The 12,338-nt window shown below is 59.9% G+C and overlaps 1 protein-coding gene across 1 annotated transcript in view; it reads left to right on the forward strand.

The window, feature by feature from the left end:
• MYO18B (myosin XVIIIB) overlaps nt 1-12,338 on the forward strand; it is a 73,790-nt gene that overhangs the window by 2,403 nt on the left and 59,049 nt on the right. Inside the window, exons 4-11 of the mRNA XM_050906967.1 lie at nt 217-283; nt 523-635; nt 847-1,032; nt 1,759-1,948; nt 2,817-2,959; nt 4,085-4,185; nt 4,753-4,816; nt 6,326-6,470. Of these exons, the coding sequence (XP_050762924.1) occupies nt 217-283; nt 523-635; nt 847-1,032; nt 1,759-1,948; nt 2,817-2,959; nt 4,085-4,185; nt 4,753-4,816; nt 6,326-6,470 (1,009 nt within the window). The remainder of the gene's footprint in view (nt 1-216; nt 284-522; nt 636-846; nt 1,033-1,758; nt 1,949-2,816; nt 2,960-4,084; nt 4,186-4,752; nt 4,817-6,325; nt 6,471-12,338) is intronic.

The following is a 12,338-nucleotide window of genomic DNA, read 5'->3' on the forward strand; positions in this document are numbered from 1 at the left end:
TGGGGCACTGATGCCATTTTTCTGGTTTCATGCAGCTCTTCCCGTTCGCGTGGGCTCAGCTGGGGGCTGGGGGAAGGTGCCCCCCGGGGCCGGCCAGGCGGGCAGAGGAGGGGCAGGGGTTCTGGCTGGACATGTTGCTGTCCATGGGGCAAATGCAGTTTGCCCAGCTCAGTTTTCCGCCAGTTCCTGCACGATTCCCCTCTCTCCTCCCTGCAGGCTCCGAGGGATGTTTGGTACGAGGCGGAGAAGGTCTGGCTCATCCAGCAGGATGGATTCACGCTCGGTAACTTGCCTTCCTCTGCCCTCGCTTTCCAGCGCTGAAGATAAGAGGTGTCTCCAGCCTGGCTGTGGGTCGGGAGCAGGGTGGGCGCCGGGTGCTGCGCCAGCACCGTGCCACGGCTGTGCCCCAGCGGGGCTGCGGTCGGAGGTGGTCCCTCGGCAGCTCCCCACGCCGCAGCCGGCTCTGCCCTGAGCTGCCTCAGCCATGCCACGCTGGAGGGACTCATCGGCCTCTCGTTGCAGCCACGCAGCTGAAGCCGGACGTGGGGACGCCCGAGCTGCCGGCGGGGAGGGTGAGGGTGCGCCGGGAGGCGGATGGCAGCGTCACCGAGGTGGATGAGGACAACGTGCAGCGGGTGAGCCCCCTCCTCGGTTTTGGCTGGCGCAGGGATGGGAGCCGCGCCTGCAACGCCTGGTGCATGGCAGTGCCCAGGCAGGATTAGACCCGGGCAGCCCCGTCCTCGGGCCATCATCCCAGGCTGGATGGGTCCAGGGTACCGGCGGGGTCCGGTAAAGCCCATGCCACGACGGCAGAGCTCAAGGGGGGCTCTGGCTCTCTTCCTGCAGACCAACCCCTCCAGCCTGGATTACGCCGACGATCTGGCCGCGCTCGTCAGCCTCAACGAGTGCAGCGCCATGAACACGCTGCAGCAGCGCTACCGGGCCCGGCTCCCCTACACCTACGCCGGGCCCAGCCTGGTGGCCATCAGGCCCAGCTTCCCTGCCAGCAGCAGCTCGGGGAAGGTGAGCGGGGTGGGGTGGGTGGAGAGACCGTGGGGTGGCCGGGATCTCCCGTGGGAAGCCGTCATCGACCCCGGTGGGGACAGTGGCGGAGAGCGCCGGGCGCTGCGGTGCCGGCAGATGGCACCGTGGGACCGTCACAGCGCGCGGCCGGGACACGCGGGGGGATGCTCGGGGCGGGGGATGCTCTGAGGACGCTCAGGACCAGGGATGCTCGGGGCTGGGGGCCGGGAGGATAGGGGCTAGGGGTGCTCTGAAGACACTGAGGGCCGGGGATGCTCGGGGCCGGAGATGCTCTGGGGGATACTCGGGGCTGGGGACACTCGGGGCCGGGGATGCTTGCAGCTGGGCACCGCTCCCAGCGCGGTTTTCTTGGTTTCCAGAAGAAAATCGCTGTGTTGCTGTGACTGCACCCACCGAGCAGCCCGGGGGTGCCGCGGCTGGGGAGGGAACGGGCCCGGGGTGCAGTGCCTGGGGTGGTGCTGGGCACGGGCAAGCCAGAGCAGGTCTTGCTGTGGGTTCCCTGGGTCGGTCCTCAGCCTTCTCTCCGGCACTGGTGTGTCAAGGCTAGGCTAGCCGGGCTGGGCAGCGTTTCCCTTTCCCCTGGGAATCTCAGGGGGTTCTGCACCCTGGGGGGAAACCATCGCGCTGAGCGTGACACGTCTTCAGGATTTTCTTTACAAGGAGCATGTTTTGGGCTGTGCTCTCCCACTCTGTCCCTGCCCGCAGGCATTCAAGGGCAAGCGGGACAGCATGCCCCCGCACATCTGCTCGGTGGCACAGAGAGCCTACAGGAACCTGCTGATGCAGCGGCAGGACCAGGCCATCGTGCCCCTGGGGCGCAGCGGGGCTGGGAAGACGACGTGCTGCCAGAGCGCCCTGGAGTACTTGGTGGGCACGGCGGGCAGCGTGGATGGCACGGTCTCAGGTACGGGGCCGGGCGGCCGCTGCGAGCTCTGAGCCCCGGCAGCGATGCAGCGAGCCCCGGCAGCGATGCAGCGAGCACTGGCAGTGGGGCTGCGGGGTGCTTGGCACTGGGCAGAGTCAGCGCACGGAGAGTGTCCGTGCAGGCTGGGGAGTGCACGCAAACGCAAAGGTGATGCTGTTTCCTTCCAAGGGCCTTCATTTGACCCGTTCCCGGTCTGATTCGTGCCCCGTTGGGGTGGCTCCCGAGGGCCCGGTGTGGCTGTGCAAGCACAGCATGGGTCAGCGGGGCTGCAGGGCTGCAGACTGGGAGGCAGGCGAGCGGCTGGGCTGCGAGTGCCACTGCCTCTCACCCATCCCAGGCCCAACAGATCTGCTATTTTGATAAACACCTGAGTAAGCACCAGAAGGGAATTGCTGGTGTCCTTGGGGCAGCACTTTTCCCATCCGATCAGGTTACTGGTGACGTGAGAGGAAGCGCTGTTGAGCAATCAGTAGCTTTAGAGGGCAGGTTTGGATTTCGGAGGTCTGGGTGAGCTCCGGGTACACCATGCTCTTGCGAAGGGCTGATGAATGGCCTGGAGCAGGGTGGCATGTCCTCCCCCAGCCAGTGCACACATGTCCTTGTGGTGCGGGATGCTGACCCCATGCCCAGCCGGTGCTCTGGGTCCCCGAGTGCTGGGACAGACCGCGGGAGGAGCAGGCGGAGGCGCAGCCAGGAGGAGAAGCCGCCTCCGGCGCTTTTTTGCAGCCCTGAGGCCATACTGGTGCAGCGGTGGTGGGGTCTGGCTCTCTCCCGGTGAGCACCGGAGTGATGCAGGGCTGCAGCCATCGCAGGGCGGCTCAAGGGGTTGCCGGTGCTGGTTTTGCAGTGGAGAAGATCCAGGCGATGTTCACAGTCCTGGGAGCCTTTGGGTCAGTGACCACCGGCCACAGCAGCAGCTCCACGCGCTTCTCCATGGTCCTGTCGCTGGATTTCAGTGCCACCGGCCGGATAACCGCCGCTCACCTCCAGGTACCCCACGGGCCCTGTCGCCTGGCGAGACGGGAGGGCTGTGGCTGAAACCAGGGGTCCTCAGGATGGGGGCGAACAGCCCCTGTGCCGCTTCCCAGCCAGGCTGGGGGCGAGAGGAGCGATGCTCCACTCTGCTTCTCCTCCTGGACCAAAGGTGCCCCAAATCACAGCTGAGCAGGAGCTCTGTCAGCGGCGTGGTGGGGTCCCCCGTAGCCCGTCACCCCCTCCCCTGGCAGGGAGCACAGAACAGTGCTGGGATGAAATGTTGATGAGGAAATGTATAATTCAGCATTTCATTAGCAGCACCTTACACGTCAGCCTTGAGCAGGAGCCTCTGAGGGCTTTTATCACCATCAGGGCTGTTATGCAAAGGCACTTTAATCAGAGCTGCCCGTGCCCCCAGGCCTCGTCTGATGGAGGAGAGGGCTTGAGCTGGTGTCTGCTTGCGGGGAGCACCAGGGCTTCCCGTGGCTGCCCCATTGCTGCCCCTCCTCTGCCCCGGGCACCACAGGGAGCCGATGGCCCAGCGTGGCTGTCCTTGCTCAGGAGTGGGAATGTGCCCCTGGGAGCATCTGCTCTCCGGATCACTAGTACCATCCTGGGGTGCTCGTGGGAGGACGGGACAACCGGGGGTCCCAGCCCTGCAAGGACTCGTTCCCGGTGTCAGTGCTGGCACTGAACAGCCTTGATGAGGCTGGAGGCTGATCCAGGCTTGTCTCAAGCCCAGGCAGTGGCTTCTCCAGACACAGTAGCATCTCTGTTAGCACCGTCGCATTGCCCAGACCTCCAGAGGCGGGGAGGGACAGTGGGTGTTGCATGCATGTGCTGAAACGTTGCCCCTTGATGCATGCCTGGGGCACGATTCGGCTCTTGCTTGCACAACCTGCGGCGCACAGCCCCGGGCAGGAGGAGCAGCCTCCAAAGCCAGCCGTGGCCCTGCAAGGAAAAATCCAGCCCTTCCTTGACAGCTCCCAGTAGCATCTCCCCGTCCCGAGTGCCACTATCCCCTCTCTTCCCTGTACGCCTGGATGCCCTGGCACACCGGCCACCCTGCCCGCACCGAGGGGCTGTCCCTGCCTGCACGCTGGGTGCTGCCGCTCACGCCTGCCTCCGCTCCTTTCCCAGACCATGCTGCTGGAGAGGGGCCGCGTCGCCCAGCAGCCCCACGGAGAGAGCAACTTCAACGTCTTCCCCCTGATGCTGGCGGGGCTGGATGCGGCACACAGGTGGGTGTGCGGCTCCCACGGCACCAGGCGGCTCTGCTCCTCACCTGGCTGCTCCGCTGACGGGTATCCCCACTGCCGAGGGGCTCCCCATGACTTACACCCAAGTTTGCTCCAGCAATGTGGTTTTTGAGACCCCTCTGATAAGAAAGAGATTGTGAGGGTGATCACATTAGTGATGCTGCGGGGATATTTATACACTTATATATTAGAGATTTTCTAGGAAACAGGAGCATTTTCTGGTGCTTTTTATGCCCTTCACTAAAACTGAAATTGGGCTGATCACATGAGACATAGATCCCTTTCCCTGCTCGCTTCTGGCTTTCCCCACAAGCTGCGTGTCCATGGGCTGCCCCGGGTGAAGGGTCCTGGTGCGTCTGGTGCTGGCTCCGTCCCCCTGCGCTCGGCAGAGCCATGGGAGCCTTTCCCAACGAGGCCCCTCGGACGTCGCTGTAAAGGCAAAGGGGCTCTGTGGGTGTCGGAGACCCTCCGGGAGGAGAGGGCAGGGGAGGTCGGGGAGTGCTGGGGGCAGGAGGGAGCTTGAGTCTCATTTTCTGTAACCACTTCCAGGACAATGCTGCACTTGCACCAGGCGGCTGAGAGCAACTCCTTTGGGATCAAGCCATTCGCAAAGGTAGGGAGAAATGCCGGGAGCCGCCGGCAGTGGGATGCTGCACCCCCTTCGTCACCCCCGGTTAGAGGACATGTTGGGGTCCTCAGCTGCTGGGCGACTCAGGATGGTGCTGCTGTACCAGGCGCATGGAGGGAGGCAGCAAATGTCGGGGTGTGAGGAAGGGTCTGCCCAAAGAGCCTCCAGCACCCCTCCAACAGCCCCACGGGAGCAGGGGAGCTGCCGGGACCGGGGCCACCGCTGCCTGCTGTCTGCGCTCAGGTTTTGGACACCCCCTGTCCACCCCGGGGATGGATCCTGCTGCTCCGGGGCCAACAAGCCCTGATGGTTTCCCTGCGGCAGCAGCTCCTGGGGACAAGTGCATCCTTTGGAAAGCCCAGAATGTGATTTTTAGGGGCTAAAAGTACTGCAGTAGATTTCCAGCACCAGCTCCTTATTAGTCTGAGCTGTCTGCAAAGATCAGGCAGATTGCCTACGAGCCAAAGTGCTGGGATGAATCGCAGCAATTTGCAGTTACATCATCTATTGATGAATTCAATGTTCAATCTTCATTAGGGAGCTCCTGCTCTGGTCCGGCAGCCAAAGGAATGGGCTGTTTGAGCAGCGGCTCTCGTGGAGGGCACGGCGAGGTACCGCAGGTCCTTGCTCTGCCGATGCAGCAGCAGATTTGGGTTCAGAGATGGGGTTTTACCCTCGTTCCGCAGCCCCCGATTCCTGTGGGTTCCCCATCCCAGCACAGGTGGTTTTCCCACTGGGATGCAGAGGGTCAGCAGGAGCTGGGCAGCACTGGCCGGGCAGCATCCCTCCAGTCCAGGGAGTGCGAGCTCTGCAAAGGGGACAAGACGAAGCACTGTCCCTGTCACTGCTTCTCCTCCTTCCCAGCGACATTCTCCGTGGCGCATGCGTGTCCCTGGAAAGCCGGGCTTGGCCGTTCGGTTCAGCACGGCGTGGCAGGGTTGTCCAAGGAGCATGCAGGATGCTGGGGATGGGGACGTGGAAGGATGAACCACCCAAAAGCTCCCCGGGGGATGAAATCCTGCACCGCAGCCTGGCCTGGCTGAGCAGGGACATTGGTAGCACTTTGTTCGCCTGCTCTGGGAGCAGCCCAGAAGGAAAGGCAGAGCGGTGGTGTGCTGTGTCTGGGTTCAGCTGGAGTTTGGGGAAATTTTTCAGATTTCCCTTTCTGAACGGTGCTCTGGATGCTGAGCCCAAAAATCTAATTGGCGGCTTCCCACCCTTCATCCCCACAGCCGGTGAGGATGGATAACCCTGCTGTGACACCGGTGTCACAAGGATTTGGGGTATTTGTTTGAGTCTGGAGAAATCGCAGACCTCATTAGTAGCATTTTCTCATTAGTAGCCGCCCCATAGGCCTCTGCAGGAGCTGGAATCCTTTAGACCAGGCGGGCTGGTCCCCTGTACCCCTGTATCCCTGTATCCCCCTGTCCCCAGTGCCTGGGATGCTCCGGCAGAGGCAGTGACGTTTCCCCTCCCATCTCTTTCCACCTGCAGCCCGAGGAGAAGCAGAAAGCTTCGGCGGCGTTCGCCCAGCTCCGGGCTGCCATGGGCACGCTGGGCATCACGGCGGAGGAGCAGGCGGCCATCTGGCGCGTCTTAGCCGGGATCTACCACCTGGGAGCTGCCGGCGCCTGTAAAGGTAAGGGGGGCTCCTGCCTCTCCTTTCCTTGTGCCTTGTCTCCCTGCCAGGGGTAAGAGGAGGGCGAGGAAGCACATCCCAGCGGCGTGCGGTGCTTGGGCGCATTGCGCACGGGGAGGCATGCGGGAGCGATGCTCGCCCGGGGGCTGTTGCGCGGGCGGTTGCTCTGAGCTCTTCGTTGCCCGCGGAGGAGCTGCCTTGAGCTGGGCGATGCTGCGTGCCGGCGTCCTGCCCCACGGGGGCTTCTGGAGCGAGTCCGTCCCGGCACGTGCGGACAGGACGGGGGCTGCGAGGCGTCGCCTTGTGCCAGCTCTTTGGGAAGGACCGGGGTAGGTCACTCGTTCGTTGGCGCGTTGTCCCCAATGACACTGCGAAGGGACAGCTTCGGGTAGCAATAATTTTATCATCTCTTGAATGCCTAATACAGTAACTGAATTATAATAGGATGAGTCTGGATGAAGATTGTGTTTATAAAGACTTGGTTAATACAGGCATACAGAAATTGCCTTATCCCTTATAAATTATTTTAAGATGTGCTCTAACCCATTTTAGAGACAGCCACGTTGATTTACACACTTCAATTTATGAAGGCTGCATAAAGGCTGCTATAAACTAAGCCACAGACATTTATAAATGTCTCTGCAACGTGTCATAACACATCTTGTGGTAATTTATGCCATTAATCATTCATTAATTATTTTAAAAGGATGAATGCTGCCATCACTTAAAGCGAGTTCTCTTTCTCCTTCTCTCTGGTGTTCTCTTTCCCCATCTCCATCTCCCCTAATGCCCTTCCAACTTTTAAAAAACGACCCTGCTGTCTCAGGCTGAAGTGTGTGATAAGGCTCTTGGCAAAAAAAAAAAAAAAAAAGAGTCCTTCTGCCTCAAGAGTTTTCAGGAGAGCAGATTTTGGAGGCGCGTCTCATTTTAAGAGCGACCAGCTCAAAGGCAGATGGAGGGACGGTTACTGTGTTGGCCGGGGAGGGTTTGCTGGGCGAGCTGAGCTGGTTTGCTCAAACTTACTGAACGTTCTGTCCCAAGCATCCTGTCAGTCAGTCTAGAAGGGAATCGAGTGCTATATTCAACAAACCTTGTCGCAATTATTTCAGCATGAACAGGAATGTTAATAGCGGGCCCAGGCAGGGCTGTGGCTTCAGAGCGGACTTGGGTACGGGATTAACAACCAGAGCGTGTCTCAGCATCGCTCACTCTGGTATTGATTCCCCCATCGTGCGTCAACAAAAGGGGAGAAATGAAAGGAAATATGGATGAAAAATGGATCAAAGCTGGATGGAGCAAAAGCCTCAGTGGGGGCGATGACTCTTTTAATGTGGTTAAACCTGTCTCCTGATAGCCATCTCTTCCCTTCCCCTTTCATGCACTTTGAAGTTGTGTATTCAAAATCCTCTCCTTGAAATCGCACCAAAGGGAGCCTCATTGCTAGTTTTTCTCTGGCATTCAGGAGCGCAGCCCGGCGCTGCAGCCGCCGTCGCAGCCTCCGCCACCGGCATCCCTTCCACGGCGGCCCCGGCACGTGCCGTGCTCCGGCTGCCGGGCCCCAGCGCAGGTTAAATGCACCTTTTTTTATTTCCTTCTGCTGATGGCTATCATCTCATCACAAATTCAGTTTGTCCAGGGATAAAACAGGAGGGAATAGCACCACCTCTCTCTGGCTGAGAGTGGAAAGTACGTTTGCAGCTAGAAAAACACCAAGAAGAAAAGGCTGAATTTGAAAAGCCTGCTCCGTCCCGGTGTCAGCGTTCCCTGTTGCCTTTGAAATGTGTTAGAGCAGCTCTTTTTGTGAGAAGGCAGCCTGACAGGCAGAGGCCAGCGGGGCATCCTAGGTACCCATTCACCTAAGTGCTGCCAGTCCCCTTTGCGGGCTGCAGGATATTACATATTTTCATTTATTCATTGCCTCTTTAACCGGGAAGGAGGTTTCGGGCGCAGCTGGGGGTCGGCATTCAGCTCACTCTCAAGCTGTCCCTTTTGCTGGCTGTTACAAAAATAAAGCGTCGCGGCTCCCTGCTTTCTGCGGGCTTCCCACCGCGCGCCTTTAATAATGGCGACTGGGTTTCCAGCGGCTGCAAGGCACTGAAGTCCTCCCGGTGCTGCAGGCGGGTGTGTGCCGTCACCGGCAGCCAAGCGTGGCTACCCCCAAACCCTTCCCCATGCACCGGCACAGCAGAGGCTGCTGCAAAACCAGCGGCCTGAACACCTTGGATGGAGGAAAACCCTAAGGGCAGAAGTGGAGGGGGGGGGCTGGGGCTGCTGCTCAGGTGGGGGAGGCTCCGAGCCCCCCCAGACCCTGCGGAGGTCGGCAGGGCCAGGGCAGCGTCCTGCATCCGACACATTCCTGCATCGCTGCATGGACGAGGCTGGTTCCCCGCAGCAGCAGCCCCGACGGCGGAGGGATGGGAGCGCCCAGGCGGCCGGGGGGATTTTGGGGTCCAGTATGGGAGACAGCTAGCAAGTAGCACGGGGTCAGTGCCCGAGCTGCTGGCAGCCGTGGGCTGCCATGGCCCAGGCTGGGTCCTGCACAGCCCCACCGCTGCAGCATCGCACCCTTGGGAGGCAGGAGAAGGAGCATCCCCGTTTCAAACCCAGGAAACCGAGGCATCGAGCGCTTTGTGAGATGGGCCTGGGTCGTGCCGGGGCTGGAGGAGAAGGAGGGGCTGAGCCCGGGGTCCCACATGCCGGTGCGCAGTGCCGTGCCGTGTCTCTCCAGGGTCTGCAGGCAGACGGGGCTGGCAGGAGCAGCAGGGATGAAACCCCCTTGAACTTGTGAAATGGAAAGTTTCCAGAAGGGCTGGAAGCCATTTAGCCAAGTACAGTAATGGGGACGTCCATCAAAATGTAAGAGGGCGAGCACCTGGCAGGATCCGACGGGCGTTAATTATGCAGCTTCCTGAGCGCAGATGTCACTCAGGAGTGGACTTGGGTGACTTACTGCTTTCTCACCAGAGCTGAGGAAAAAGCCTTAAACCTGCATTATCACTCCTGTTTCACAGCTTCTGAGATGCAGTGACCTTTCCTTAATTGATGTGGAAATGACACCTTGTTCTTAGTTCCACCCAAGCTCAGTGCCCAGATTTACCCTAATTTTTTATTGCTGCCTGTTGCTAAAAGGAGGAGGGAACAGCATATCCGTAATTAGCGCTGCGCCAGAGTTTCCCTTCTGTGACAAATGTATCTGTCCCTGGGGTGGTCGCTGGTGCAGAGGGAAGAATGTGCCGGTGGGTCCAGCGCGGTGGGTGGGATGGAGCTGCGGTACTGGTGCTGGCGCAGCCCAAGCCCGGTGCTCCGGCAGCGCGTGGGCTGCCATCGGGAGAGGAGCACAGAGAGGGCCGGGCAGTAAATTGCACAAAGCAACATCGCGAAACCGTGTGCTGTTCATTGCTCTCCCAGCAACTCCACCTTGCGACGCTCTCAGATAGCTGCCCGCAGAGTGTAAGCCTTTGCAGTTTGCTCTGCACGGGGGGAGCCCGCTGCAGCCCCTCCTTTCCCCGGGATTCCTGTAAGTGCAGAGGACGCAGATTTGCAAGGAAAGCTCAGGCATCGTTGCTTGTATTTTTGGTGCCACTTGCATGTTCCCCAGCACCGGCTGCGACAGCCTTGCTGGCGTCGGAGGTGAAGAGGAGAGAGCAGGACCCAGCACAGGGAGCCTCTGCCCCTGCTTTAGCTTTGCTTTTCCTTTGCCGGGCAGCCGTACCGGGGCTGGCACCCAACAGTGGCCTTGGGTGTAGGTAAATCACCGGCTTTGCCGTAGCTCTGTGCTGCGAGTGAGCGAAAGGCCACCTCGCTCCTGCCGGGAAGGGCTCCTCTGCTTTCCTGCATCATTCATCAAAACGATTCTTGGACAGGATTGCATTAGGGCTGGCCTCTTGATCTTGCCAATTTTTTTCTCTCTCTCTCTGTTAAAGCCTTTTGCTCTCTGGCACCTGGGTTTTCTTGCTGTAGAGGGAAGCGCAGCTGAGTTTGCATGTTTTGTTTTCGGTGGGATGGTGCCTCTCTGCGCTTCTTGAGTTGCAACCCTCAGGAGCAATAGTTTTGCCCTGATGAACCCTGATGGCTTCATGGGAAAGACCTAAACCGAGGTGACACGGTCTCCAGAGGCTGGATCATAGTGCAGTGACCATCCAGCCACAAGCCTCTACACTGGAAGATGTCCTTAGGATTTCGTTTCCCCAGGCAAGAGGATTTAGGCAGAATGGTGTGTGTCCCCCCAGGACGGGGGGACCTCGGTTTGGAGCACAAATTGGGCAGAGCTGTGTAGTCTACTGTCCAGGTTGGCAAAATGAGGAGGTTTGCTGGAAATTGTGCTTTGAGCAGCTCAAGCCCAGTGCAGGGAGCGGGGAGGAGATCCAGCCCTGCGTGCACTGGGGTGTCGGGGGGTCTGCACCCCGCAGCATCCCTGCTCAGCGTGGGAGCTGGTTTTCCTCCATGTCCTGGCCATGGTCTGAGGTTCAGAGCCAGGGCAGCAGGAGCAGAAAACGCCAGGCATAACCCAAGTCCTGGCTGGAGCCTGGCTGCTGCTGCTGGCTTGTCGGGGGGCCGGGGGCTGGCTTGGGGGGCCGGTTCTTGTTGACATTGCCTCTCCTTTGTGGAGGTTTTTACGATCACCGCCACAGCCCCTGGTCCGGGCGGGCTGTCTCCCCGCACGCCGAGTTATGGCACTATCTGTTCAGCGCTCTGACATCTTTATTACAAACAGTCGGGGAAATGCAACCAGAATGGCAGATTTCTTTAATCATGCTATTACACAGCTCTTCCCTTTGTTATATATAGGCTTTAATATGTCATACATCAGGCAATGGGTCAACAGAGAATAGACTGGAGAATTTAGTGCAGGACAAATAAATTAACCATTCAAGCCAGGAGGAGCCTCGCTCGCTCCCTGTCCCCTCCCAGGGTAATAAAGAGGAACAAATGGGCTTTTTTATTTGTCCCATTAGCAGTGCAAACGTTTTAATGACAAAATAAGCGGAAGAAAAAGGGCAGGCTGACAAGGTGTGCCCCGCGCAGCCGGGGGAGCTCGGGAAGGCAGGTGAACGGGGCTGCCGACCCCCACGGCTTGCACGAGAAGGGGGCTCGTGGTGAGGCTGAGCTGCCCCGTCCCGGCAGCGAGCCCGCCGTGCAGCTCCCCTCCGGTCCCGGGCACCGCTGCTGTCGGCTCGCAGGTTACCAGCCCGGGCAGCGGTGGGAACGGGGGGACGGGGTCCAGCCCCTCTGGGCTTCCCTGCTGCTCCCCGTGCTTCCTGAATTGAAATAAAAAATAGAAACCCAGCCGCTACCCGGGCAGCACGCGTGGGTGCGCGAGCGAGACGAAGCTGGTGCTGAGCCTGTATTTTCCTACTGCTTCTCTTAAATATTAAATGGGCCGAAGTAATTACCTTTTAGGTGTTAAAGCTGGCGTGCTTTACAATGGTCACATTACACCCAGGAGGGCTGCACGCCGCTGCTGCTGTTTATATTTTATGAAGTGTGAAATGGTGCCTGGCCTCTCCCGGGGCGGGCTGCCGGGGGGCTGGTGGCTGCGGGGCGGGCAGATCCGCAGCTGGGCAAGCCACGGGCACAGCGGGGTTTGCAGAAGCGGCCGTGCCCCCCGACTTGCTGACTGAGCGCACGCCAGCCGCTTGCAGCAAGGGTGCAATTTGGGGAGCACCGAATGGGTAAGGAGTGTGTCTGGGGGGCTACCGACACGCTGGGCAGCATCGCTCCAGCCTCCGACACCGCGTGCCAGTCAGACAGCGATGGTTTGGTTTTGTGGAGGTGTGAAACACGGAGCTGCATCCCTCTGCCCGGAGCAGCGGGACATCTGCCACGCTGGAGCACCACGGTGGGGGTGACTGGTTTCCCCACTTGCAA

This window comes from Gymnogyps californianus, chromosome 16 (assembly GCF_018139145.2).
Source record: "Gymnogyps californianus isolate 813 chromosome 16, ASM1813914v2, whole genome shotgun sequence".
In the NCBI taxonomy this organism is placed as follows: domain Eukaryota; kingdom Metazoa; phylum Chordata; class Aves; order Accipitriformes; family Cathartidae; genus Gymnogyps; species Gymnogyps californianus.